The 26,139-nt window shown below is 42.8% G+C and overlaps 1 protein-coding gene across 2 annotated transcripts in view; it reads left to right on the forward strand.

Moving 5' to 3' along the window:
• The window catches only part of ARHGEF4 (Rho guanine nucleotide exchange factor 4), a 328,336-nt gene that overhangs the window by 133,947 nt on the left and 168,250 nt on the right, over positions 1 to 26,139 (forward strand). For both annotated transcript variants that reach the window (XM_027554452.1, XM_027554456.1), the window contains exon 2: positions 6,187 to 9,855. In XM_027554452.1, the coding sequence (XP_027410253.1) occupies positions 6,187 to 9,855 (3,669 nt within the window). The remainder of the gene's footprint in view (positions 1 to 6,186; positions 9,856 to 26,139) is intronic.

Raw genomic sequence — 26,139 nt, forward strand, 5'->3', positions numbered from 1 at the left:
TATTTTTCCTGGTCTCAGAAGTTTACATTTGGAAGGTTAGAATCCCTGATAGCTGTGACATATGGGATATGGTAAGAAATATTTCATTTCACACCATCCCTTAGGCACAACCTTGAAATTGAGAAATTACGTATTTGAGAATTACCCCTGAATCAACTAAGGAGGAGTAAACTTTCTTCATAAGATTTAGAATCTAATATTCAATCAAATCAAATGCTTTTTTAAAAAACATATTGTTCATATTCAGCATTTATACACTTCGGAGTTGTTGCTGTTCTTCAGTCGCCAAGTTGTGTCTGATTCTGTGACCCCATGGACTGCAGCAAAACTTCCCTGACCCTCACCATCTCCCAGAGTTTGCCCAAGTTCACGACCATTGAATTGGTGATGCCATCCAACCATCTCATCATCTGTTGCCCTTTTCTCCTTCTGCCTTCATCTTTCCCAGAATCAGGGTCTTTTCCAGTAAGTCAGCTCTTCATATCAGGTGGTCGAAGTACTGCAGCTGCAGCTTCAGCTTTCAGCATCAGTCCTTCCACTGAGTATTCAGGGTTGATTTCCTTTAAGACTGACTGGTTTGATCTCCTTGCTGTCCAAGAGACTCTCAAGAGTCTTCTCCAACACCATAGTTCAAAAGCATCAGTTTTTTTGGTGCTCTGCCTTCTTTATGCTCCAGTTCTCACATCTGGACGTGACTACTGGAAAGACCATAGCTCTGTCTATATGAACCTTTGTCAGGAAAGTGATGTTTCTGCTTTTTGACACACTGTCTAGGTTTGTCAGAGCTTTCCTGCCAAGAAGCAATCATCTAATGTCATAGCTGACGTCAGCATCCTCAGTGATTTTAGAGCCCAAGAAGAGGAAATCTGTCACTGCATCCACCTTTCCCTCTTCTATTTGCCATGAAGTGATGGGACCAGATGCCATGATCTTAGTTTTTTTTTAATACTGAGTTTTAAACTGGCTTTTTTCACTCTCCTCCTTCACCCTCTTCAAAAGATTTTTCAGTTCCTCTTAACTTTCTGCGATTAGAATGGTATCCTCTGCATATCTAAGGTTGTTGCTATTTCTCCCAGCAATCTTGATTCCAGCTTGGGACTCTTTCAGCCTGTAATTTCACATGATGTGCTCTGTGTATAAGTTAAATAAACAGCCTTGTCATACTCCTTTCTCAATCTTGAACCAGTCAGTTGTTCCATACAGAAAGCAACAGTTAGAAACTTGCATGGAACAGGTTTCTCAGGAGACAGGTAAGATGGTCTGGTATTCCCATCTCTTTAAGAGTTTTACACAGTTTGTTATGGTTTTAGCATAGTCAATGAAACAGAGGTAGATAATTTTCTGGAATTGCCTTGCTTTCTCTATGATTTCTCTATGATTCAGCAAATGTTGGCAATTTGATCTCTGGTTCCTCTGTCTTTTTTAAACCCAGCTTGAACATCTGGAAGTTCTTGGTTTGTGTAATGCTGAAGTCTAGCATGCAGGGTTTCGAGCACAACCTTACTAGCATGGGATATGACTGCAGCTGTCCAGTGGTTTGAACTCCCTTTGGCACAGCCCTTCTTGGGAACTGGGATAAGGACTGACCTCTTCCAGTCCTGTGACTACTGCTGAGTTTTCCAGATTTGCTCTGTCCCTATTTAATGCGGCACTTTGATAGAAACAACATTTAGGATTTAAAAAGCTCTGCTGGAATTCCATCACCTCCACTTGTTTTATTGACAGCAGTGCTTCCTAAGGCCCACTTGACTTCCCACTCCAGAATATCTGGCTCTGGGTGAGTGACCACACCATTGTCATCCAGGTCATTAAGATTTTTTTACACAGTTCTTCTGTGTATTCTTTCCATCTCTTCTTGATCTCTTCTGCATCTATTAGGTCTTGGCCATTTCTGTCCTTTAGTGTGCCCATTTTGGAATGAAATATTCCTTTGATATTTCCAATATTCTTGAAGAGATCTCTAGTCTTTACCCTTCTGTTATTTTCCTCCATTTCTTTGCATTGTTCATTGAAGAAGACTTTCTTGTCGCTCCTTGCTATTCTCTGGAACTCTGCATTTAGTTGGGTATACATTTCCCTTTCTCCCCTGCTTTTCACTTCTCTTCTTTTTGTAAAGCCTTCTATTTGTAAAGCCTCCTGTGACAACCACTTTGCCTTCTGGCTTTTTTCTTTGGGATGGTTTTGTTCACTGCCTCCTATACAATATTACAAACCTCTGTCCATAGTTCTTCAGGTGCTGTTTACTAGATTTAATCCCTTGAATTTCTATATTCAAGGGATTATACTTGAGTAATCACTTCCACTGTATATTCATAGGGGATTTGATTTAAGTCACACTTGGCTCTAGGGGGTTTCCCCATTTCTTTAGCTTATACCTGAATTTTGCTATGAAAAGCTGATAATCTGAGCCACAGTCAGCTACAGATCTTATTTTTGCTGACTGTATACAGATTCTCTATCTTTGACTACAAAGAATGTAATCAATCTGATTTCAGTATTGACCATTTGGTGACATCCATGTATAAGGTCGTCTCTTTTGTTGTTGAAAAAGGGTGTTTACTATGACCAGTGTGTTCTCTTGGCAGAATTCTGTTAGTATTTGCCCTGCTTCATTTTGTACTCCAAGGCCAAACTTCCGTTACTCCAAGTATCTCTTGACTTCCTACTTTTGCATTCCAATCCACAATGATGAGTAGGACATCTTTTTTTGGTGTTAGTTCTATGAGGTCTTCTAGGTCTTCATAGAACTGGTCAGCTTCAGCTTCTTCTGCATCAGTGATGGGGGCATAAACTTGAATTACAATGATGTTGAATGGTTTGCCTTGGAAACGAACTGAGGTCATACTGTCATTTTTGAGTTTGCACCCAAGTACTGTATTTCTGACTCTTTTGTTGGTTATGAAGTTTACTCCATTTCTTCTGCAGGATTCTTGCTCACAGTAGTAGATATAGTGGTCATCTGAATAAATTCACTCATTCCTGTCCATTTTAGTTAACTGATTCCTAAGATGTCGATTTTCACTCTTGCCATCTCCTGCTTGATCACATCCAATTTACCTTGATTCATGGACTTAACATTCTAGGTTCCTGTGCAATACTCTTCTTACAGCATCGGATTTTATTTTCATCACCCGACACATCCACGATCGAGCATCGTTTCTGCATTGGCCCAGCCGTTTCATTCTTTCTGGGACTAAGAGTATTGTCCTCCACTCTTCCCCAGTAGCATATTGGACACCTTCTGACCTGGGGGTCTCATGTTTTGGTGTCATATCTTTTTCCCTTTCTATACAGTTCATTGGGTTCTCACAGCAAGTACATTGGGGTGGTTTGTCATTTCCTCCTCCAGTGGACCATGTTTTGTCAGAACTTTCCACAATGACCCATCCATCTTGGGTGGCCTTGCACGGCATGGCTCATAGCTTCATTGAGTTATGCAAGCCCCATTGCTATGACAAAGCAGTGATCCATGAAGGGGATGTACACACTTTAAGGACTATTAAAGCTGGATGTCCAGTGCTCTTGTGTAGACTATACCAATTTTGTAATCTGGGAGAGTTTGAGTTTATGTGCTCTGTCATGTCCAAGTCTTTGCTACCCCCATGGACTGTAGCCCACCAGGCTCATTTGTCTATGGGATTTTTTAGGCAAGAATAATGGAGTAGGTTGCCATTTCCTTCTCCAGGGGATCTTCCTGACACAGGGATCGAACTCATGTCTCCTGTATTTCCTGCACTGTTGGTGGATTCCTTACCCATGGAGCCACTGGAGAAACCAAGCCCCAATACCAATTTTGTAACCTGGAAGAGTTTAGAACATTTTTTATTTTTACTGAGACAGAGTGAGACCTCTTACCTGAATACCTGGAAGTCAAAGTAAGGCTTGACCCTCATCAAGACCCAGCCAATGTCCAGTAAAGGGATACTGAGCAGGAAGCAGGGACAGGAATGAGACTCCCAGCATCTTGGCATAGTCAATGTCCAGATCATTGGTCATTTGGAATTTGGGATTTTGGAATTCTTCCAAAAGGCCTGAAGCATGTGAATATTGATACCAATATGAGTCTGTGAGGTGACATCAAACTATGACAATGTTGAAAGAACTACTGAAATGCTCTAAAGTCAGAGGGTCCCTTCCCAGTTTAATAATAGGTCATCAAAGTGAGGGAACAGAGGTGCTTTTGAAGGCAGGAGTTACTGAGAAGGAGCCTGTAGCTGGCCCCCCTGCTCCCTGTTAAATTCTCTGTTCATGAAGCACAGACTTGCCATTATACAGCCTTCCCTGCTTGCCAAGGTATATTCACATCGGTATATTCACATCTGACCTTCTTGGCCTTGCCAGGCCTTGGGACGTCTATAGGCCAGAGGCTGTGTTCCTGATGTACAGCGAGGGGCTTGCCACCTGGAAGCTGGGCTGCTGAAGCAAGTGTCCACAGCAGACCAGGGGGACTTCCTTTCTTGTCTTGGGTAACCCAAGGCCACCACAAAGCCCTCCTTCCCAGATGGTTTGATTTTTAATGTTTCTTTTCCTATTCCCAACTCCTTCCTGCTTTGCAACATATTTGAAACTATATGATACTAAATTATTTGATACTAATACAGTATCATATTATTTTTTATTTTCTGAATCTACCTTATAGCTTATATACCTTACACATCACCACACCACATCATCACATTCTTTGGTGTTTGTCTGCTTTTCTCCTCTCAATTGAAGAAGATTAAAAACACATTTATTTTGAGAAACCTCTAATGACAGGTCCTCAGAATATGTACTTGGGAAAGGCTGGTTGAGTGAATGACTTCTGTGCAAAATTTGTGTGAGGAGCCTTAGCTGGAAGTGTCTGTCCTATTCCTGGCCTGGGGAATCTTTGAGCGTTAGATAACTGAATGCTAGGTAGCATTATCACAAATTTCAAAGTGTTCCATGTATAATACATGCTACAGCCGGGATATGTGGGTGAACCTCTAAAATACTGTGCTGAGAGAAAGAAGGCGATGGCACCCCACTTCAGTACTCTTGCCTGGAATGTCCCATGGGCGGAGGAGCCTGGTAGGCTGCAGTCCATGGGGTCGCTAGGAGTCGGACACGACTGAGCGACTTCACTTTCACTTTTCACTTGCATGCATTGGAGAAGGCAATGGCAACCCGCTCCAGTGTTCTTGCCTGGAGAATCCCAGGGACGGGGGAGCCTGATGGGCTGCTGTCTATGGGGTTGCACAGAGTCAGACACGACTGAAGCGACTTAGCAGCAGCAGAGAGAAAGAAGCCAGGCCCCAAAGAATACATTCTGCATATTCTGATCATCTGAAACTTTTAGAAAAGGCAAATCTAGATTGTGTGGCAGACACAGGTCACAGCGAGGAAGAGATGAAGAGTGATTGGAGAAGAGCAGGGACATTTCTGGGAAAAGGAAATACTCAGGATTTTTATCATATTGGTAGTCATGGGTTTTCCAAAAAAGTTTGTTCAGGTTTTCAGGTTATGGAAAAATGAAGTTTTTGGCCAATCCAGTACATGGGCATATACATTTGTCAAAAAGTTCAGGTCTGTATACTTTTAAGGAGGTGCATATAAATGGTGTTATAACAAGTTGATTGAAACATGTGTAATGAGAGAAGGAAAGTATGAAAATACTAGCACCTACTTTTCCTCCTGTTCTCAAAGCTATCTTGGGCATTAATAACATCTTGATACATGAGTGCAATTTCAATAATTTGTGTGTGTGTGTTCTCTTTTTCCTTTGGCAGCAGCAAACCTAACTCAGAAAACACTTCTAAGTGAATGAACTTTGACTTTAATCCAGCTGGTTGCATAAGAAGGAACAGAACACAAAACAAACATATATTCATTTGCTCTTTCTTGCTGAAATCATGAGGCAGAGATATGCTCCTCACCATGACTCATACATTTTATTAAGTAAACTGCCCATGCTCATTCCACTTATTTTAATTAGGGCTGCTTTAACCATGTGCTACACTTTCTCCCTATTGTGTGGGTTTGACTCCATCACTTCTTTTCTGTGTTAATAAAAAGTAGCTTTTCATATTTACCTCTTTCAAGGGTACATGGGGAACTAATGAGACACCTTTGAGCCTTCTTCCTTCTGACGAAGGCAGGGACAGTGTGCGTGTGTACAGATGTCCTCAGGCCTTGTCTCTGACTCTTGTCTTCTTGCCCTTCCAGACTCCAGAGCCCAGTGCACACCTGCCAGGCCATGGTGACATTGAAGGTCAGCAGCTCCCCTCTTCTCCTGCAGAACCAGAGGAACAGGAGTGGAGCCAGAAAACAGACCACAGTGATTGTGAGACACTGTCCCACCAGAGTGAAAGTCCATCAGACACCAAAACTGATCCTTTTGAAAGTGCTTCTGACACTGAGTCCCTGCCTGGTGACCTCCTAGAGGGAATCTGCCTCCCTCCACGTGGTACCTCCGGGGACAGGGAAGCACACAAGGGATGCTCTGACACCCCAGCATCTGGGAACCCTCAGGAGCAATATTTGACAGATGTCCCTGGGCTTGACCCAAAGGAGGAACTAGATCTGTGCCTTGACTTCAAGGAAGAGTCTCACGAAACGGGGTTACGAACCTTTGCTACAGTTGCTGGAGAAGTGAGAGCCATCCTTCAGGAGGATGTGGCTGGCCCAGAGCTAGAGCTGCCGCCAGGAAGGGCTGCTCTCCTCACACAGGACTGTGCACGGGGGCTTACAGGCAGTTACGGCCTCCCACCAGCAAAGGTGGTGACTGTCCAAGACATCACAGGATCCTCTGTTTTTTCTTCTCAGAAATCCAGGTCTGAGAGTCATCTGGGCACCCCACTGGTCTGGCCCCTTCTTCTCTGGTGCACGGAACAGAGCCAGAGCTGGCCGAATATCCACAACAGGCAGAGGGGATGCCAGCTGTCCCCCAGGAGCCCGCTGAATAGCACAGCCCCTCTGGGAGCCAGGGCAGGGAAAAAATGTCCTCCAGACCCCACATCGAAAACAGGCTTGCTCTGCTCCCAGTACAGCTTTGATACTACCTGCTGGCTTCCTTTAGGGACATCCTGCCTCCTACATGCCAAGTTTTACCATAGTGTCCCAGAAAATAGTTATGATGAAGGCAGGGCACTCCCAAGGCACTGCCGTTGGCTCACAAGGACTCTGAACAGGGCCCACTCCATAGCAGAATTTCCCTTAAGAAACTCTGAGGATCCTTTAGGGCAGAACTTTGTGAAGTTTGGGACCCATCTGAAGGAAGGGACAGAAGCAGAACGGGCTCCAATAACACAAACCCCTCTTCACCCTGTTCCCACCCAGCTGTCTCACTTACTTCCTACTTCCCAAAGGAAGACTCTTCCTTTGAAGGATCAGTACAAACTCAGGGCTCTAAACTGGAAAAGGGCCTCTCAGGACACGCCCTCTGAAGGTCTCTGGCTGGAAAACCAGTTAGGACAGGATTCTAGGTCCTGCCCAGTCTCTTCATGCCTTACTGCAGAGTTGGTGAGCCTCACCACAGAGGAAGTGCCAGTGCCAGCAAAGTGCAAGTCCGGACACGGCCCAGAAAGCAGACCAGGGGAGCCCCAAGGCCCTGGCCAGGCACCAGATGCTGAGGACGTGAGTGATGCACAGAAGCACCTTCAGGACATTTCTGCTGAGCCAGGAAACCAAACCAGCAATTACACATCAAAGTATATCCTCAGTGAAAAAAGAAAGCCATCTGCTAGGGCCAAGTTCCCAAATCATCCCAGCAAGAGCGGGTCACTGGTGTGGAACAGAGACTGGGGAGTTTGCTCCAGAGTGATAGATAATTCATATGCTCCAGAGACGACCCTGAAATCAAGCACAGCAGACACTTTAAAGAAAGCAGAAGACGTGATGGTTCCAGATCCGAGCGTCACAAAAAATGCCTTGCAGGGCTTTTCGGGAGTCGCAGGAGCCACCATGTCTCACTGCAGCTGTGGGGATGAGGAGTGTGAGCAGGGGCACAAGGGTGATACCATATCCTTTGCAGAGGGCCTCCAGACAGAGCCCAAAGCAGACACATCTTCTAGGGGCACGCTCATCATTATAGCTGTTGAGCAGAAAGGGCTGCAGGCCACGAGGAAGAAAATGGGTCCTCTGCTAAGAACACAGTCCTGTGAGTTTCTAGAGGAAAGACCAGGGTCTCCCCACAGTGCTGGAGCGACCCCCTGTGAGTCTCCTCTGGCTGGGAAACCAAAAACTTGCGGCAATGAGTGTGAGCTGCCAGCAGCCTGCAGCCTCCGAGGTAACGATGGGGCTCTTCGGCAGGTGGCCCAAGCCTCAGAGTCTGGGATAGTTCTGATCCCCCAGGCTGCTTCGGAAGATTGGCCCCCTGGGAGGAGAAAAACTTCCCAAGAGCACGCGGGGGACATGCTGAGCACAGGGGTGCCTATGGAAGAGAACCAGCCCGAGGCCAGCCAGAGCTCCAGGATTCCAGCGGCCAGGGAGGAAGCTACTAGGAAGCCCGAGGCCTGTGGCCCTCACCCCTCGGGCAGCCGAGGGCCACCGAGCCCGGAGGACACGCGACGGGTGTGCGCAGCAGAGGGCGATGCAGACACAGACAAGCAGCCCGGCGCCCAGGCCCGTGCCCGAAAGAGTGCACTCCAACAGCCCAGACCGCCTCACCAGCTCCGCCAAGCATCGCGGGAGCCTGGAAAGCGCCTGGCGTTTCCCAAGGTTATCTCCTTCCGAAAAGGCAAGCCCTTGGCCGCTGAGAGCCCGGGAGGGGGCCACCCTGGGGATTCCTCTGGCCTCAAGGAACTGTGCTCCGACAGGCAACCCCCAACGGGCAGCGCGCAGAGCGCCTCCGGCCAGGCCGGAACTCCTTGCAACGCGCACGCCAGCACCCTTCCGGTGATCGGCCTCCAGGGATTAAGCCAAGGAGCCCCAGGGCTGATGGAAGTGGGCCGGGTGGACACGCCTGGGGACCTCGGTAGCAGAAGACAGTCCTCAGAAAGCTGCGACGCCAAGAGACTCAAAACTCCAGAGAAAAGACTCAGGGCGAGGTTGGCCTCAGCTCATAAGACCTTTGCAAGTTTTTTTGAGTCAAGAGTTTTAGAAAAAGAGAACACTGGCCAATGTTCTTCATGTTCTTTGAAGGACCAGAAGGAAAAGAGCAGGTTGCGCCAGAGTTCCTGGCGCACATTCCTGAAAAGCAAAGATGCCCAAGGCTCCAAAAGGCCCTCCTTAGTAAGTCTGATTCCAGGACCAGAAATCTTGAATACCCCCAGCCGTTTCCCACCAGAGACCAATAGCCACTGTGAGAAGCAGGCGGAACACAAGGAGAGCTATGTTTTTAGAGATCATTGGACACCCACGCATTCCCCCATACCTTTGTCATCCGGCAATTTGTCTTCTTCAGATAACAGGAGAAAAAGTGAACCAACTATCAAATGTACAAGTACCCAGGAAAGTGGTGAATACATAGCTCCGAGTACCTTTCCTGAAAAGTCTTGGCCTATGTCCCCCACCAGTCCTGGGAGTCAGCAGGCTGGGATCAGCCACACCCTTCCCTCAAGCTCCACCTGTTGCCTGGCACAGGGAAGCCAAAGCGTGCCCTCTAAGCCCCTGAGCCCCAAGCCCCAGAGTCTCAGGCCTGGTGCCCAGGGGGCAGATTTCCACTACCCTGAAAAGGGTAGGGCCATCTCAGTGGTTTCTCTTGGAAGCTACAGCCATGTGGACAACAGCTCAGAGGCCCCTGGAAACCCCAAGATGTCCCAGGCCTGGATAAGCCTCCTACTTTCTCTGCAGGCATTAGACCAGGGTGAGCAGAAGGAAGAGAGTGGGAAAAGAGGCCAGCATCCCTGTGGTGTAAGCACAGCACCCTCACTTAAGGACCTTCTTGGAAGTGAGGTGAGTTACCTGTGAGTCACATTTTTTTACCTCTTAAGTAGGGACCACACAGGACATTTTCCTAAGTGTGTGGAGGGGAGGAGTAGGAAGGCCAGTCTGCCTTCCATGGAGATTGCCCCACTTAACACACATGAGGGTCCCACCAGAATCAACACAGCTAGACTGATCGCTTGAAATTTGCCAAACTAACAAGTGGGAACTGCATTTTGTTCTAATTCTGTGTGGTCTCTATTTTCCCTATGTAATTCAAGCTATCTGAATTCCCCTTTGTATCAGTGGCCTGTTCATAGTCTGGTTATTTTGTATCCGGTGGTTGATGTAGGGAGAAGGCAATGGCACCCCACTCCAGTACTCTTGCCTGGAAAATCCCATGGACAGAGGAGCCTGGTGGGCTGCAGTCCATGGGGTCGATAAGAGTCAGACACGATTGAGCAACTTCACTTTCACTTTCATTTTCATGCATTGGAGAAGGAAATTCTGTCAGCCTTCATTCTTCTCCACTGTGAAATTTTAAAAGGAAAATTTCCAACTTTGTTTTCTAGTATGTTTATGTTTTTTTTTTTTTTTTTTCCTGAACTCTAAACCTGATCCAGTTTAACTTGTTTGAATATAAGGAGACATTAGTGGTGCTTCTGAAATTCCTAGTAAAATAAAACTCCCCCAAAGCAAAGGCATCTACCCAGGATAGGGAACAGGTGCTGGGTCAGGCACAAGAAAAGGGATACAAGCTTGGGATTTCTCTCAAGTCAGGCTGCCCTCTGAAGGAGGTAAATTCCAGAAAGAGTAGTCTTGGGACTGTGAAAGCAGACCTCCCTTTTCCTGTCCACTCCTGCACCCATTTACCCTCGTCCTGTTGCTTCTTAGACAAATAGATGTGATGTCTCTGCGTGCCCAGCACTGTGCTGGTGTGAAAGGGCAAAAGGTTCAGCATTAGCCTCAAGCAGGGCCAAACACAGCCTCCCACCCCCATGTGCTGCCTCTGGGCTCCTGGTGAACCCGGCCCTTTAGCAAGCTGGCTGTGGTCTCCCTGTGGCAAGTGTCAGTCACCCTTTCTGAGCGTGCACCTTTCCCCTGCACTCAGGCTCTCCAGCCTTCGTATATGTTCTGATTTGCAAGCATATGTGGCCTTCTCTCTCCTCCTGTTAAGATTCGAAAGAGGAATAGGAACGAACATTTATTCAGCATCTGCTTAGTGTCTGGTCCTTTCCTGGGCACTTGACGATCATCTCACTGTTTGCTAAACACATGCAGGCTGTCCGGGTGTTTGCTGAGGCCCCCCGCACCTGCTCTTCCCATAGACTATACTTCTGTGCACAGGACAAGCTGAAGGCCCTGTGTGCTATAACTGACAAGTCTGGAGTGCCCATTGCAGCCACCAGGCTTTTTGTGGGCTGCTTAGGAGGAAACGAGCTGGGACAGGTGAGCATTCACAGGGTATTCCCAACTCACTGGCATTAGATGTTTTGCATTCAAAAGTGAGGACTACCAGCTGAAATTACATCACTTTATTCAACATATGGCAACCCACTCCAGTACTCTTGCCTGGAAAATCCCATGGATGGAGGGGCCTGGTAGGCTGCAGTCCATGGGGTCACTAAGAGTCGGACACGACTGAGCGACTTCACTTTCACTTTTCACTTTCATGCATTGGAGAAGGAAATGGCAACCCACTCCAGTGTTCTTGCCTGGAGAATCCCGGGGACGGGGGAGCCTAGTGGGCTGCCGTCTATGGGGTCACACAGAGTCGGACACGACTGAAGCGACTTAGCAGCAGCATTCAACATATGTCCTCATCTGTAAAGTGTGAAATATTAGCTTTCAAAGATTTTTTCCCTATTGTTTTGCTTATTTTTAATTATTAGTAAAATTAAAAACAAAGCCAGTACAGATGTAGAAGAGAAAAAGTAACAATTTCCCTTTAAAGCCCCAGTCACATTCCACAGAAGGAAATAGGGTCAGCAGTCTGTTGTATGTTATCTACATTATCTCCACACATCAACAGGATGATAAGGGGGATGGCTCAGCTGGTAAAGAATCCGCCTGCAATGCGGGAGACCTGGGTTTGATCCCTGGGTTGGGAAGATCCCCTGGAGAAGGGAACAGCTACCCACTTCAGTATTCTGGCCTAGAGAATTCCACGGACTGTATAGTCCATGGGGTCACAGAGAGTCAGACACGATGAGCATGAGCATCTTTCACTTTCACTTTGGGGAAAAGAGGGTTACACAACTGTAGCTTTCTTGTTTACTTTAATAAAACAGCAAATACAGACTCCAGGTGTTTTATATACATTGTTCTCTAGTTGAAACCAGCATGCTATTTCATAGTCGCATATTTCATATTACTATACTGTATTTAGTTAATTATTTTTCTATTGATTAATATTGAGGTAAAATCAAGCAGTGAGAGTAAAATCAAGTAGTCTAAAAAGATTTTTAGTACCTAAATAATATAATCATAAAACTGATTTAGTAGTGCTACACATATTAATGGAGAAGGCAATGGCACCCTACTCCAGTACTCTTGCCTGGAAAATCCCATGGGCGGAGGAGCCTGGTAGGCTGCAGTCCATGGGGTCACTAAGAGTCGAACGACTGAGCGACTTCACTTTCACTTTTCACTTTCATGCATTGGAGAAGGAAATGGCAACCCACTCCAGTGTTCTTGCCTGGAGAATCCCAGGGACGGGGGAGCCTAGTGGGCTGCCGTCTATGGGGTCACACAGAGTCGGACACGACTGAAACGACTTAGCAGCAGCATACATATTAATGTGTATATCTGTACACAATGGGAAACAGCATTCCCTTCAGACTGTCCCTGTGTTTATGGGAGGAGCAGGTGCAGGGGCGTGTGTGCGTGCTGTGTGCTCAGTTGTGTCTGACTCTGTGCGACCCCATGGAGTGTAGCCCACAAAGCTCCACTGCCCATGAAATTCTCCAGGCAGTAATATTGGCGTGGGTTGCCATTTCCTCCTCCAGGGGATTCTCCCAACCCAGGGATTGAACCCAAGTCTCTTGCATCTCCTCCACTGGCACGTGGATTCTTTACCACTGTGCCACCTGGGAAGCCCCCAACTGCAGGGTGCCTCAGCAAACACCAACAGCCTGCACGCTGTGATGGTAAAGGACGCAAGAATGAGTCAGGCATGAAGTGGATGCTGGATAAATGTTCATTCATATTCTTCTTTCTATTTCAAATCTCACAGGAGGAATGAGTACTCACACCCTTGTGCATCAGAACATGTGTTAATACCAATACAAGAGAGTGGCAAATACATGTACATAGGAAGGAGAGGGGAGAAAAGCTCTGAAAAGTTTACTCTCTCTACTGAACTTAGAGCTAGAGGTGAGGCTCCATCTAGTGGTTGCTCCTGGGAGAGCAGGCTGTAATTGCAGGAGAAATTTGCAAGGAATCCAGGGGTGTTTCAATTTCTTCATCCCACAATGCTCTTAAGTAGCAAGCGTTCTTTTATTCCAAAACTACCAGTGTTAAATTTTCTTCCAGATTTTATTCTGGAACCATATATTTAACATGGTCATAATCATGTCATCTATGTTATTGTTCAGTTGCTCAGTCATGCCTGACTCTGCAACCCCATTGACTGCAGCATGCCAGGCTTCCCTGTCCTTCACCATCTCCTGGAGCTTGCTCAAACTCATGTCCATCGAGTCGATGATGCCATCCAACCATCTCAAACTTCCATCACCCCCTTCTCCTTCTGCCCTCAATGTTTCCCAGAATCAGGGTCTTTTCCAATGAGTTGGCTCTTCGCATCAGGTGGCCAAAGTATTGGAGCTTCAGCTTCAATATCAGTCCTGCCAATGAATGTTCAGGACTGATTTCCTCTAGGATTGACTGGTTGGATCTCTTTGCAGTCCAAGGGACTCTCTAGAGTCTTCTCCAACACCACAGTTTGAAAGCATCACTTCTTCAGTGCTCAGCCTTCTTTATGGTCCAACTGTCACATCCATACATGACTACTGGAAAAACCATAGCTTTGACCAGATGGACATTTGCCGGTAAAGTAATGCCTCTGCTTCTTAATACACTGTCTAGATGTGTCATAACTTTTCTTCCATGTAATCTATAGGGGCTTTAACTTCCTGTGATTTCACATCCTGCAGTTTGTTCCTTTAGAGCTCTTTTAATTTGAGATATGCAGCATGATACAGAAAAGCCTAGTGCATAAATGTGTAGACAATATATTGCTGTGAAACGAACACTGAGTAACCTGCACTTGAGTCAGAACACTACAGCCCTTCCTGGTCTAAGAGTCCTTCTTCCTAGCTGGCCATAGGCTCTGTGCCAACTTCTATGGTATTCACTTCCTTGTCTTCTATAGTTTTACTGCTTACCTTTGTGCCTCCAAACAATGTAGTTTATTTTTGCCTATTTTTGAACTTTATGTGCATACAACCTTATGTGTTCTTTTATTCCTTATCCATTTGGTTTACTCTAATTTTGTTAAGACTCATCCTTGTGCTGTGTGTCGAAAGTTCTTTCATTTTCATCATTATGTACAATGACTTTGAATCAGCATCCCACAGTGTATGTATCAGTCAGTTTCCTGATATCAGCAAGTATGTTGCTGCCAGGAAACTTTGTGCCCAGGTGCCTACTGCATGAGCATATGCCTTTCTGTTGGATGTGCCTCCTAGAGTGAAATGGCTGAGTCATTGGGGTTGCTTATCTTCAGCTTTACCAGCTTTACTAGATACTGCCAGATATTCCAAAGTGATTGTGCCAGTTTACACTCACTCCATAAGAGTTTCCTTTTCCCCATAGTCTCATTAGCCTTTGCTTGATATTGTTAACTAATTTTAACCATTCTGCTAGGCAGGTAGAGGTAATCTGCATTTCCTCAATGTCTGAAGAGGGCTTCTCAGGTGACACAAATGGTAAAGAATCCATCTGCTAATGCAAGAGACACAAGAGATGCAGGTTCCATTCCTGGGTCAGTAAGATCCCCTGGAGAAGGAAATGGAAAACCACTCAGTATTCTTCCTGGGAAATCTCATGGACAGAAGAGCCTGGTGGGCTACAGTCCATGAGTCCATGAGTCCACGGGGTTGCAAAGAGTCAGACACAACTGAGCGCTGCACTGGCTAATGTCTAAAGAGGCTCAGTGCAGTTCAGTTGCTCAGTCGTGTCCAATGCTGCAATCCCATGGACTGCAGCATGCCAGGCTTCCCTGTCCATCACCAGCTTCTGGGGCTTGCTCAAATTGTGTCCATCAAGTCAGTGATGCCATCCAACTATCTCATCCTCTGTTGTCCCCTTCTCTTCCTGCCTTCAATCTTTCACAGAATCAGGGTGAGTCAGCTCTTCGCATCAGGTGGCCAAAGTATTGGAGTTTCAGCTTCAACATCAGTCCTTCCAATGAACACCCAGGACTGATCTCCTTTAGGATGGACTGGTTGGATCTCCTTGCAGTCCAAGGGACTCTCAAGAGTCTTCTCCACCACCACAGTTCAAAAGCATCAATTCTTTGATGCTCAGCTTTCTTTATGATTCAACTCTCACATCCATACATGACTACGGGAAAAAGCAGAGCTTTAACTACACAGACCTTGGTCAGAAAAGTAATGTCTCTGCTTTGTAATATGCTGTCTAGGTTTGTAATAGCTTTTCTTCCAAGGAGCAAGCATCTTTTAATTTCATGGCTGCAATCACCATCTGCAGCGATTTGGGAGCCCCCCAAAATAAAGTCTGTCACTGTTTCTATTATTTCCCCAACTATAAGCCATGAAGTGATGGGACTGGATGCCATGATCTTAGTTTTTTGAAAGTTGAGTTTTAAGCCAAGTTTTTCACTCTCCTCTTTCACCTTCATCAAGAGGTTCTTTAGGTCCTCCTCACTCTCTGAATAAGGGTGGAGTCATCTGCATATCTGAGGTTATTGATATTTCTCCCAGCAATCTTGATTTTGGCTTGATTTAATCCAGCCCAGTATTTCGCATGGTGTACTGTGCATATAAGTTAAACAAGCAGGGTAACAATATACAGCCTTGACGTACTCCTTTTCCTATTTGGAACCAGTCTGTTGTTCCATGTCCAGTTCTAACTGTTGCTTCCTGACCTGCAAACAGATTTCTCAGGAGGCAGGTAAGGTGGTCTGGTAGTTCCATGTCTTTAAGAATTTTCCAGTTTGTTGTGATCCACACAGTCAAAGGCTTTAGCATAATCACTGAAGCAAAAGTAGCTGTTTTTCTGGAATTCTCTTGCTTTTTTGATGATCCAGCGGGTGTTGGCAACTTGATCTCTGGTTCTTCTGCCTTTTCTAAATCTGGCTTAAACATCTGGAAGTTCTTGGTTCACATACTGTTGAAGCCACATTTTGAGAATTTTGAGCATTACTTTGCTATCATGTAAGATGAGTGCAATTGTGTGGTAGTTTGAACATTCCTTGGCATTGTCTTTCTTTGGGATTGGAATGAAAACTGACCTTTTCCAGTCCTGTGGACACTGCTGAGTTTTCCAGATTTTCTGGCATATTGAGTTAACAGCATCATCTTTTAGGATCTGAAATAGCTCAGCTGGAATTCCATCACCTCCACTGGCTTTGTTCATAGTGATGCTTCCTAAGGCTCACTTGACTTCACACTCCAGGATGTCTGGCTCTAGGTGAGTGATCACACCATCATGGTTGTCTGGGTCATTAAGATCTTTTTTGGATAGTTCTTCTGTGTATTCTTGCCACCTTTTCTTAATATCTTATGTTTCTGTTAGGTCCATACTGTTTCTGTCCTTTATTGTGCCCATCTTTGCATGAAATGTTTCCTCAGTATCTCTTAATTTTCATGAGGAGATGTCTAGTCTTCCTGTTTTATTGTTTTCCTTTTTCTTTGCATTGTTCACTTAAGAAGGCCTTCTTATCTCTCCTTGCTATTCTTCGGAACTCTGAATTCAGATGGATATGTCTTCCCTTTTCTCCTTTGCCTTTCACTTCTCTTCTTTTCTCAACCCTTTGTAAGGCCTCCTCAGACAACCATTTTGCTTTTTTGCATTTCTTTTTCTTGGGGATAGTTTTTATCACCACCTCCTGTACAGTGTCACATATCTCCTTCCATAGTTCTTCAGACAGTCTGTTTACCAGAGTTAATCACTTGAATCTATTTGTCACTTCCACTGTATAATCGTAAGGAATTTTATTTAGGTCATACCTGAATGGTCTAGTGTTTTTCCCTACTTTCTTCAGTTTAAGTCTGAATTTTTGTGATGAGAAGTTCATGATCTGAGTTACAGTCAGCTCCCAGTCTTGTTTTTGCTGACTGTATAGAGCTTCTATACACCCTTTTAATGATTTTTGACAATTTGGATATTCTCTTTGGGGATGTGTCTGACCTAATACCTTGTCCATTTGTCAATGAAGTTGTCATTTACTTACTGATTGTACACATTCTGGATACAATCACTTTGTTGGTTAAATGTGCCATCAACATGATTTCCCACTCCATGGTTTGTGTCTTTTCTTCTTTGGTGATATCTTTTAATGAACAGAAATTCTAAATTTCATTGTTTTCAAGAGTATCCATCTATTCTTTACCCCCAGGTCATGACTAGAATTCCCTAAATTACCTTTTTAAAACTTTCATGGACTTACTGTTTACCTGTAGGTCTCTGAGATGTCTACAGCTGACTTTTGTGTTCCATTGGCCTCTGTCCACCCTTGTGCCAGTTCAGAGTCTTTATTGCTGTAGGTGTATGTACTGTTGCTGTCCAGGTGACCACATCCTCTCGCCATGTTCTTCTTCAATTTAATAAATGTTTAACCAGCTGTGGACCAGACAATATCCTAGGCACTATGGATATAGTATTGAAGAGCATATGAAAAGATCTCTGTCCTCAAGGGAGGGGCAGGAGGTGAGAGTGAGTAAATAATTGAGCAAATAAGATTATTTCAGATATTGAAAAGACTATTAACATTGAAATGTAATTAAGAAATTGAAAAGGTTAATGAAATGGGGCTCCCTTGGCTTAGAAGTTTGAAGTCTAACAAAGCCTTTCAGGTGGCCCTCTCAGGTCTAGTCCAACTTCTCAGTGATGAGGAAGAATTTCCTTAACTACAGACAGCCATGTAATTTGGCCCTCCACAGTGTCACCTTACACCTGGGATATTCTAGCATATTTGTGTGTATGATGGAGAACAGGAGGAGGCAATCCTTGGGAGTAAAAAGGTGCTGTTTGCATGTAGAGATTTTTAATTTCAAGTAGAGGGACAGAGAACTTAGGATTCCAGGGAAAGCAAATTTTAGCATCTTATTTATAATCTTATTTGTACATAGATGGGTTTGTGCTCCTGGCTAAGGGGGCTTGGAAGGAGATCAAGATCAAGAGGGAGCAAGAAAAGAAATGGCTGTGGGAGCATCAGCTTAGTGAATGCTGAGTGGTTTACCTGACCTTCTTCCGTCCTCTTCCCTGACTTGGGCAGCAAGGGTCCACAGTGCTGTTTCTACTTAGAGATTTTAAGTGAGGGTGGGGGAGTACAATGTGAACATTTTCTAACCTTGAAAAATCTTTTGTATTCTAAAATTTATAAGGAGAGGCACAGGCCCTAAAATAGCTAAAACGGTTTTGTAAAAGTAATAAAGTGAGAGGAATCCATCTACCCAATATTAGTTAGGGCTACTTAATCAGTTGTGGTATTGGGGTAGGGATAGACATATAGATCACAAGAAAAGAGTAGAGAACCCCAAAACAGATGCATACACATTCACTCAACTGGTTTCTGATGCAAAAGCAATTTAGTGGAAGAACAGTAGTCTTTCAACAAACAGGGCTAAGGTATTTGGACATCCGTAAGGGAAAAACTAAACCTAAACCTCACACTTTATCCAAAAACAATTTAAAATTAATTAATCACACATTTAAATGTAAAACATAACACTATAAGATTTTTAGGAGGAAATCTTTGAGATCTAGAAGATAATAAAGAGTTCTTAGTCACAATACCAAAGGTACATCCATAATGGAAAAAAATAATAAATTGGACTTCATCAAAATCAAAACCTTTTGCTGTACAAAGAAGCACTCTGGTAGGAAGATGAAAAGCTAAACCACACGTTGGGGAGACTTTATTTGCAAACCACATATCCAACAAAAGAGTAGTTCTAGAATATAAAATCTCAAAATTCAACAGTAAAAATACAAACAATCCAACTAGAAAATGGACAAAAGACATTTAACCAGAGAGTATATACAGATGGCAAATGTGCACATGAAAAGACCATTAACCAAAAAGGAAATGCAAATTAAAAACACAATCAGAATGAATAAAATAAAAATATATGAGAACCCCCAATACTGGTAAGGATGTGAAGAAACTGAGTATCTTGCACATTTCTGGTAGGAATGTGAAACAGTACAGTTACTTCGGAAAAGGGCTGGCAGTTTCTTATGAAACTGAACCTGGGTTAATTGTATGACCCAGCAATTGCACTTGTGTCTTTATCTCAGGAAAATGAAACTTAGTTTACACATAAACTTAATACATAAGTGTTCATAGTAGCCCTAAGCTGGAAACAAGCCAGACATCTTTCTATGGGTAGATGGTTAACAAAGTGTGGTACATCCATACCATGGAGTAGTATTATAATATTATACAGTCATAGTAGTAGTATAGCACAGTAGTAATATTCCACAGTATGAATAATAGTGAAATACAACTTCAGTGGTTCTCCAGAAAATTATTGTGAGTGGGAAAAAACCAATAGCAAAAAGTTATATACTATAAGAATCCATCCATAAAACATTCTTAAAATGAAAAAATATAGCAATGAAGAATATATTAGTCATTACCAGAGGTTGGAGGGGAGAAGTTGGGTGAGGTTATAAAAGGGCAGCCCAAGGATCCTGAAGTGATGACACTGTTCTGTATCTGGATGTGGTGGTGGGTAGTTGAATCTACATATGTGATAAAACCACAGAGAACTAACTATATAATACCACGCACACGTATATGCACACAAGCGCACATACAAATGACTGGAGGGAAACAGAATCTCAGTGAGGTCTTGGTCGTCTCAGGGTCTCTTCCTGGTGGTGATACTGTGCTGTACTACTGTGAGAGTCTGTGTACAGAGGACCCTGGACCTCTCAGTAGTATTCCTTACATCTGCATGAGTATCTACAATTATTATATCAAAATTAAAAGTTTAATTAGAGGAAAACATTTATATCATTTGTTTAATGACTACAAGGTATTCATTTGTATGTATGCATCCAGTTCTTAATCAGTTTTCTACTGTTTTGAACAGTTAGGTTGTTCACAACTTTTTAAATAATGCCACAGTGAACATCCTTGTAAATAAGCTTTCAGTTCAGTTAAGTAGCTCAGTCGTGTCTGACTCTTTGTGACCCCATGGACTGCAGTATGCCAGGCTTCCCTGTCCATCACCAACTCACAGAGCTTACTCAAACTCATGTCCATTGAGTCAGTGATGCCATCCAAGTATCTTATCCTCTGTCATCCCCTTCTCCTCCCGCCTTCGATCGTTGCCAGCATCAGGATCTTTTCAAATGAGTCACTTCTTCATATCAGGTGGCCAAAGTATTGGGGTTTCAGCTTCAGCATAAGCTTTAGAAAATGCTTTATTCTCCCTGTTTTTTAGGGTGGTTTTTTTTTTCCTTTTACTTTAAGAAAAGTTGTCAAAGTTATGCATGCACATAGTTATAAAGTAAAATGGTACTAACATTGTGCTTCTCAAAGTTAAAGGTTCATTTAGATTGCCTGAGCTCTGCTGGGATACAGGTTCTGACTAGATGTGCAGGTGGGACCTGAGGATGCAGTGCTCACCAGCTCGCGTGTGACAGGACACTGCCGATCCCCTCACCACAGTCTGACTCGAGAGTAGTGAGGAGTTAGAAGACTGCCTCTGAAAACAAGACAGCCATCTGCTTGTCCCTCCCTCACCCAGAGACAATCAAGTTAGATTTTAATAATAATGTTAAACTGCTATTTTGATTTATTATTTAAATGTTATCTATTAACCTGCAGTTGTGGTCATCATGAAGAATCAGCATCTCAAATTTTTGTCTCCTCTCCATTCCTATTCAACTAATATCATTTCCCAGTATCCAGCTAAATCAGTAACAAGTGCTTATATTACCATGGACATGAAAATATTATTCAGTTTAGAGCCAAGTAGTGGATTATAGTGACATTTCTTTTCCTGGAGTTAATAATGATTGAATTTTTGTATGTGTGATTTTCTATGTCTGTCCTTCAATTTAACTCTCCATCAGGTCATCTACAAACCATTTTCTAAATGTTCAAACATGTCAGTATTCTATCAAGTCTCTCCTTTCTCCTAGGGGCCTTCCTCTGACCTCCTGCTATAATTCAGACGAATTGTTCTCCAGGAATCCTGCATAATTTTCCTCTCTGATTTCCTGTTTCTTGAATCCTATATCTACCTGTACTTCTTTATTATGCTAAAAAATATCTTCCTTAAGAAAAAGTACATAAGAGGTATAGACAGAGTTTTTTGAACGTCTGAAGAAAAACTCCTTTTTTAACTTTCATACTTGATGGATGCTGAGGCTTTATATAGAATTCTGGGTTGAAATTACCCTTCAAAAACTTCTCTGAAAGTCCAGTGGTTAAGAGCTTCCAATGAAGAGGCTGTGGATTCAGTTCTTGGTTGAGGAACTAAGATCCCACATGCCATGTGGCAAGCCAAAAGATAAAATAAAAAGGGAGTAAGAACTAAATTTTTTTAAAAAGTAAAAAAAACTTGAAGACATTTCTTCACTGTGATCTACCATTGAATGTTGCTGGTGAGAAGGACCATGGCATTTGTGTATGGCTTAGGTTTTTATTTTTAACTTAGTTTTTCAGAGTTCTTCTTTTATCCCTGTTGTTCTGAAATATCTTAGTGATAATCCTGGATGTGAGTTTCTTTTTATCCACTGAGCTCAACATTCATTGTACCCTTCAGTCTAGACACTCAACCTTTACTGTTGGGAAAAAAGATATGTATTATTTACTTGATAATTTCCTTCTCTCCTTTTCCCCTAGAACTCCTGTTAGACGTTGTAACTTCTTGATAGGGCTCTAATAGTCTTCATATTTCTACATTCTCTCTTCATCTTTGTTTTATTAATTTTTTGGAGAGATTTTACTCGTTTATTGCCAGCACTCCTATTGAATTTTTCCATTGTTCTCTAATTTTATTTTGTGGTTAAAAAAAGCTTTTTTGATCATATTAATTATACATGCTCCTTATAAAGAATTGCAGCAATACATAAAAATAAAGAGAACATAAAAAATTCCCTGTAGGTTAATAGTTAGAGTATACAAACAGCTCATACAACTTAAAATCAAAGAAACAAACAACCCAATCAAAAAATGGGCAGAAGACCTAAACAGATATTCCTCACAAGAAGACATACAGATGGCCAACAGACACATGAAAAATGCTCAACATCACTAATTATTGAGAAATGCAGATCAAAACCACAATGAGGTATCACTTCACACCAGTCAGAATGGTCATCATCAATAATAAAGGCTGGAGGGGTGTGGGAAAAGGGGAACCTCTGTATACTATTGGTGGTAATGTAAATTGGTATAGCCACTGTGAAAAACAGTAAGGAGATTTCTTAAACAAAAATAGAGCTGTCATACAATATAGCAACCCTACTCTTGGGCACATATCTGGAGAAAACTCTAATTTGAAAAGGTACATGAACCCCTGTGTTCATAGCAGCACCATTTATAACAGCCAAAACATGAAAACAGGCCAAGGGCCCATCAACAGATAATTGTTTTAAAAAGATATGGTACAGATATACAGTGGAATATTACTCAGCCATAAGAAATGAAATATTGCCATTTGATGGATGGACATGAATGGACCTTGAGAATATCATACTAACTGAAGTAAGTCAGAGAAAGGAAAGTACTATATGGTCACTTATATGTATAATCTCAAAATGATACAAATGATTATGCATAAAACAGGCATGGAAAACAGATTTATTATTACAAAAGTGGAAAGGGATTTGGGGAAGGGTAAATTAGGAGCTTGAGATTAACAGATACAAACTACTGTGCATAAAATAAACAAGGATTTACTCTGTAGCACAGGGAATTGTATTCAATATCTTGTAATAACCCATAATACAAATAATCTGAGTATATACATATATATATATAAAACTGAATCACTTTGCTGAAATTAACGCAATATTGTAAACCAACTATACTTCAATAATAATTTTTTAATTTATTAATTTTTTATTGAAGGATAATTGCTTTACAGAGTTTTGCTGTTTTCTGTCAAACCTCAACATGAATCAGCCATAGGTATACATATATCCCCTCCCTTTTGAAACTCTTTCCCATCTTTCTCCCATCTCTCTCCCCATCCCACCCCTCTAGGTTGATACAGAGCTCTTGTTTGGGTTTCCTGAGCCATACAGCAAATTCCTGTTGGCTATCTATTTTATCTATGGTAATGTAAGATTCCATGTTACTGTTTCCATATATCTCACCCTCTCCTCCCCTCTCCCCATACCCATAAGTCTATTCTCTATATCTGTTTCTCCATTGCTGCCCTGTAAATAAATTCTTCAGTACCATTTTTCTAGATTCCGTATATATGTGATCAGTTCAGTTCAGTTCAGTTCAGTCACTCAGTTGTGTCCGACTCTTTGCAACCCCATGAATTGCAGCACGCCAGGCCTCCCTGTCCATCACCAACTCCCAGAGTTTACCCAAACTCTTGTCCATCGAGTCGGTGATGCCATCTAGCCATCTCATCCTCTGTTGTCCCCTTCTCCTCCTGCCCCCAATCCAGCCCATCATCAGAGTCTTTTTCAGTGAGTTAGCTCTTCACATGAGGTGGCCAAAGTATTGGAGTTTCAGCTTTAGCATCAGTCCTTCCAAAGAACACCCAGGACTTATCTCCTTTATAATGGACTGGTTGGATCTCCTTGCAGTCCAAGGGACTCTTAGGAGTCTTCTCCAACACCACAGTTCAAAAACATCAATTCTTTGGTGCTCAGCTTTCTTCACAGTCCAACTCTCACATCCATACATGACCACTGGAAAAACCGTAGCCTTGACTAGACGAACCTTTGTTGGCAAAGTAATGTCTTTGCTTTTGAATATGCTATCTAGGTTGGTCATAACTTTCCTTCCAATGAGTAAGCGTCTTTTAATTTCATGGCTGTAGTCACCATCTGCAGTGATTTGGGAGCCCAAAAAAGTAAAGTCTGACACTGTTTCCACTGTTTCCCCATCTATTTCCCATAAAGTGATGGGACCAGATGCCATGATCTTAGTTTTCTGAATGTTGAGCTTTAAGCAAACTTTTTTACTCTCCACTTTCACTTTCATCAAGAGGCTTTTTAGTTCCTCTTCACTTTCTGCCATAAGGGTGGTGTCATCTGCATATCTGAGGTTATTGATATTTCTCCTGGCAATCTTGATTCCAGCTTGTGCTTCTTCCAGCCCAGCATTTCTCATGATGTACTCTGCATAGAAGTTAAATAAGCAGGGTGACAATATACAGCCTTGACATACTCCTTTTCCTATTTGGAACCAGTCTGTTGTTCCATGTCCAATTCTAACTGTTGCTTCCTGACCTACATGTAGTTTTCTCAGGAGGCAGATCAGGTGGTCTGGTATTCCCATCTCTTTCAGAATTTTCCACAGTTGATTGTGATCTACACAGTCAAAGGCTTTGGCATAGTCAATAAAGCAGAAATAGATGTTTTTCTGGAACTCTCTTGCTTCTTCCATGATCCAGCGGATGTTGGCAGTTTGATCTCTGGTTCCTGTGCCTTTTCTAAAACCAGCTTGAACATCCGGAAGTTCACGGTTCATGTATTGCTGAAGCCTGGCTTGAAGAATTTTGAGCATTATTTTACTAGCATGTGAGATGAGTGCAACTGTGCAGTAGTTTGAGCATTCTTTGGCATTGCCTTTCTTTGGGTTTGGAATGAAAACTGACCTTTTCCAGTCCTGTGGCGAATATGGTATTTATATTTCTCTTTCTAACTCCCTTCACTCTGTATAATAGGTTCTAAGTTCATCCACCTCATCAAAACTGACTCAAATGCGTTCCTTTTTATGGCTCAGTAATATTCCATTGTGTATATATACCACGAGTTCTTTATCCATTCATCTGTCAGTGGACATCTAGGTTGCTTCCATGTTCTAGCTATTGTAAATAGTGCTGCAATGAACATTGGGATACATGTGTCTCTTTCAATTTTGGTTTTCTCAAGGTATATGCCTAGGAGTGGAATTGCTGGGTCATATGGTCATTTTATTCCTAGTTTTTTAAGGAATCTCTATACCGTCTTCCATACTGGCTCTATCAATTTACATTTCCAGCAACAGTGCAAGTGTGTCTTTTTTGTCCACACCCTGTCCAGCGTTTATTGTTTGTAGACTTTTTGATGAGGGCTATTCTGACCAGTGTGAGGTGATATCTCATTGTAGTTTTGATTTGCATTTATCTAATAATGAGCAATGTTGATCTTTTCATGTTTGTTATCCATCTATATGTCTTCTTTGGAGAAATGTCTATTTAGGTCTTTTTCCCACTTTTTGATTGGGTTGTTTGTTTTTCTGGTATTGAGTTGTATGAGCTGCTTGTATATTTTGGAAATTACTCCTTTCTCAATTGTTTCATTTGCTATTATTTTCTCCCATTCTGAAGGTGTCTTTTCACCTTACAGTTTCCTTTGCTGTGCAAACGCTTTTACGTTTAATCAGGTCCCACTTGTTTACTTTTGTTTTTATTTCCATTACTTTAGGAGGTGGGTCATAGAGCATCTTGCTTTGATTTATGTCATCAGGTGTTCTGCCTATGTTTTCCTCTAAGAGTTTTATAGTTTCTGGTCTTACCTTTAGGTCTTTAATTCATTTTGAGTTTATCTTTGTGTATGGTGTTAGGAAGTGTCCTAATTTCATTCTTTTGCATGTAGCTGTCCAGTTTTCCCAGCACCACTTTTTGAAGAGGCTATCTTTGCCCCATTGTATATTCTTGCCTCCTTTGTCAAAAATAAGGTACCCATAGGTGCATGGGTTTATCTCTGGGCTCTCTATCTTGTTCCATTGGTCTGTATTTCTGTGTTTGTACCAGTACCATACTGTCTTGTTGACTGCAGCTTTGTAGTATAACCTGAAGCCAGGAAGTTTGATTCCTCCAGCTCCATTCTTCTTTCTCAAGACTGCTTTGGCTAGTCGGGATCTTTTGTGTTTTCATATGAATTGTGAAATTTTTTGTTCTAGTTCTGTGAAAAATGCCATTGATAATTTGATAGGGA

This window comes from Bos indicus x Bos taurus, chromosome 2 (assembly GCF_003369695.1).
Source record: "Bos indicus x Bos taurus breed Angus x Brahman F1 hybrid chromosome 2, Bos_hybrid_MaternalHap_v2.0, whole genome shotgun sequence".
Classification (NCBI taxonomy): domain Eukaryota; kingdom Metazoa; phylum Chordata; class Mammalia; order Artiodactyla; family Bovidae; genus Bos; species Bos indicus x Bos taurus.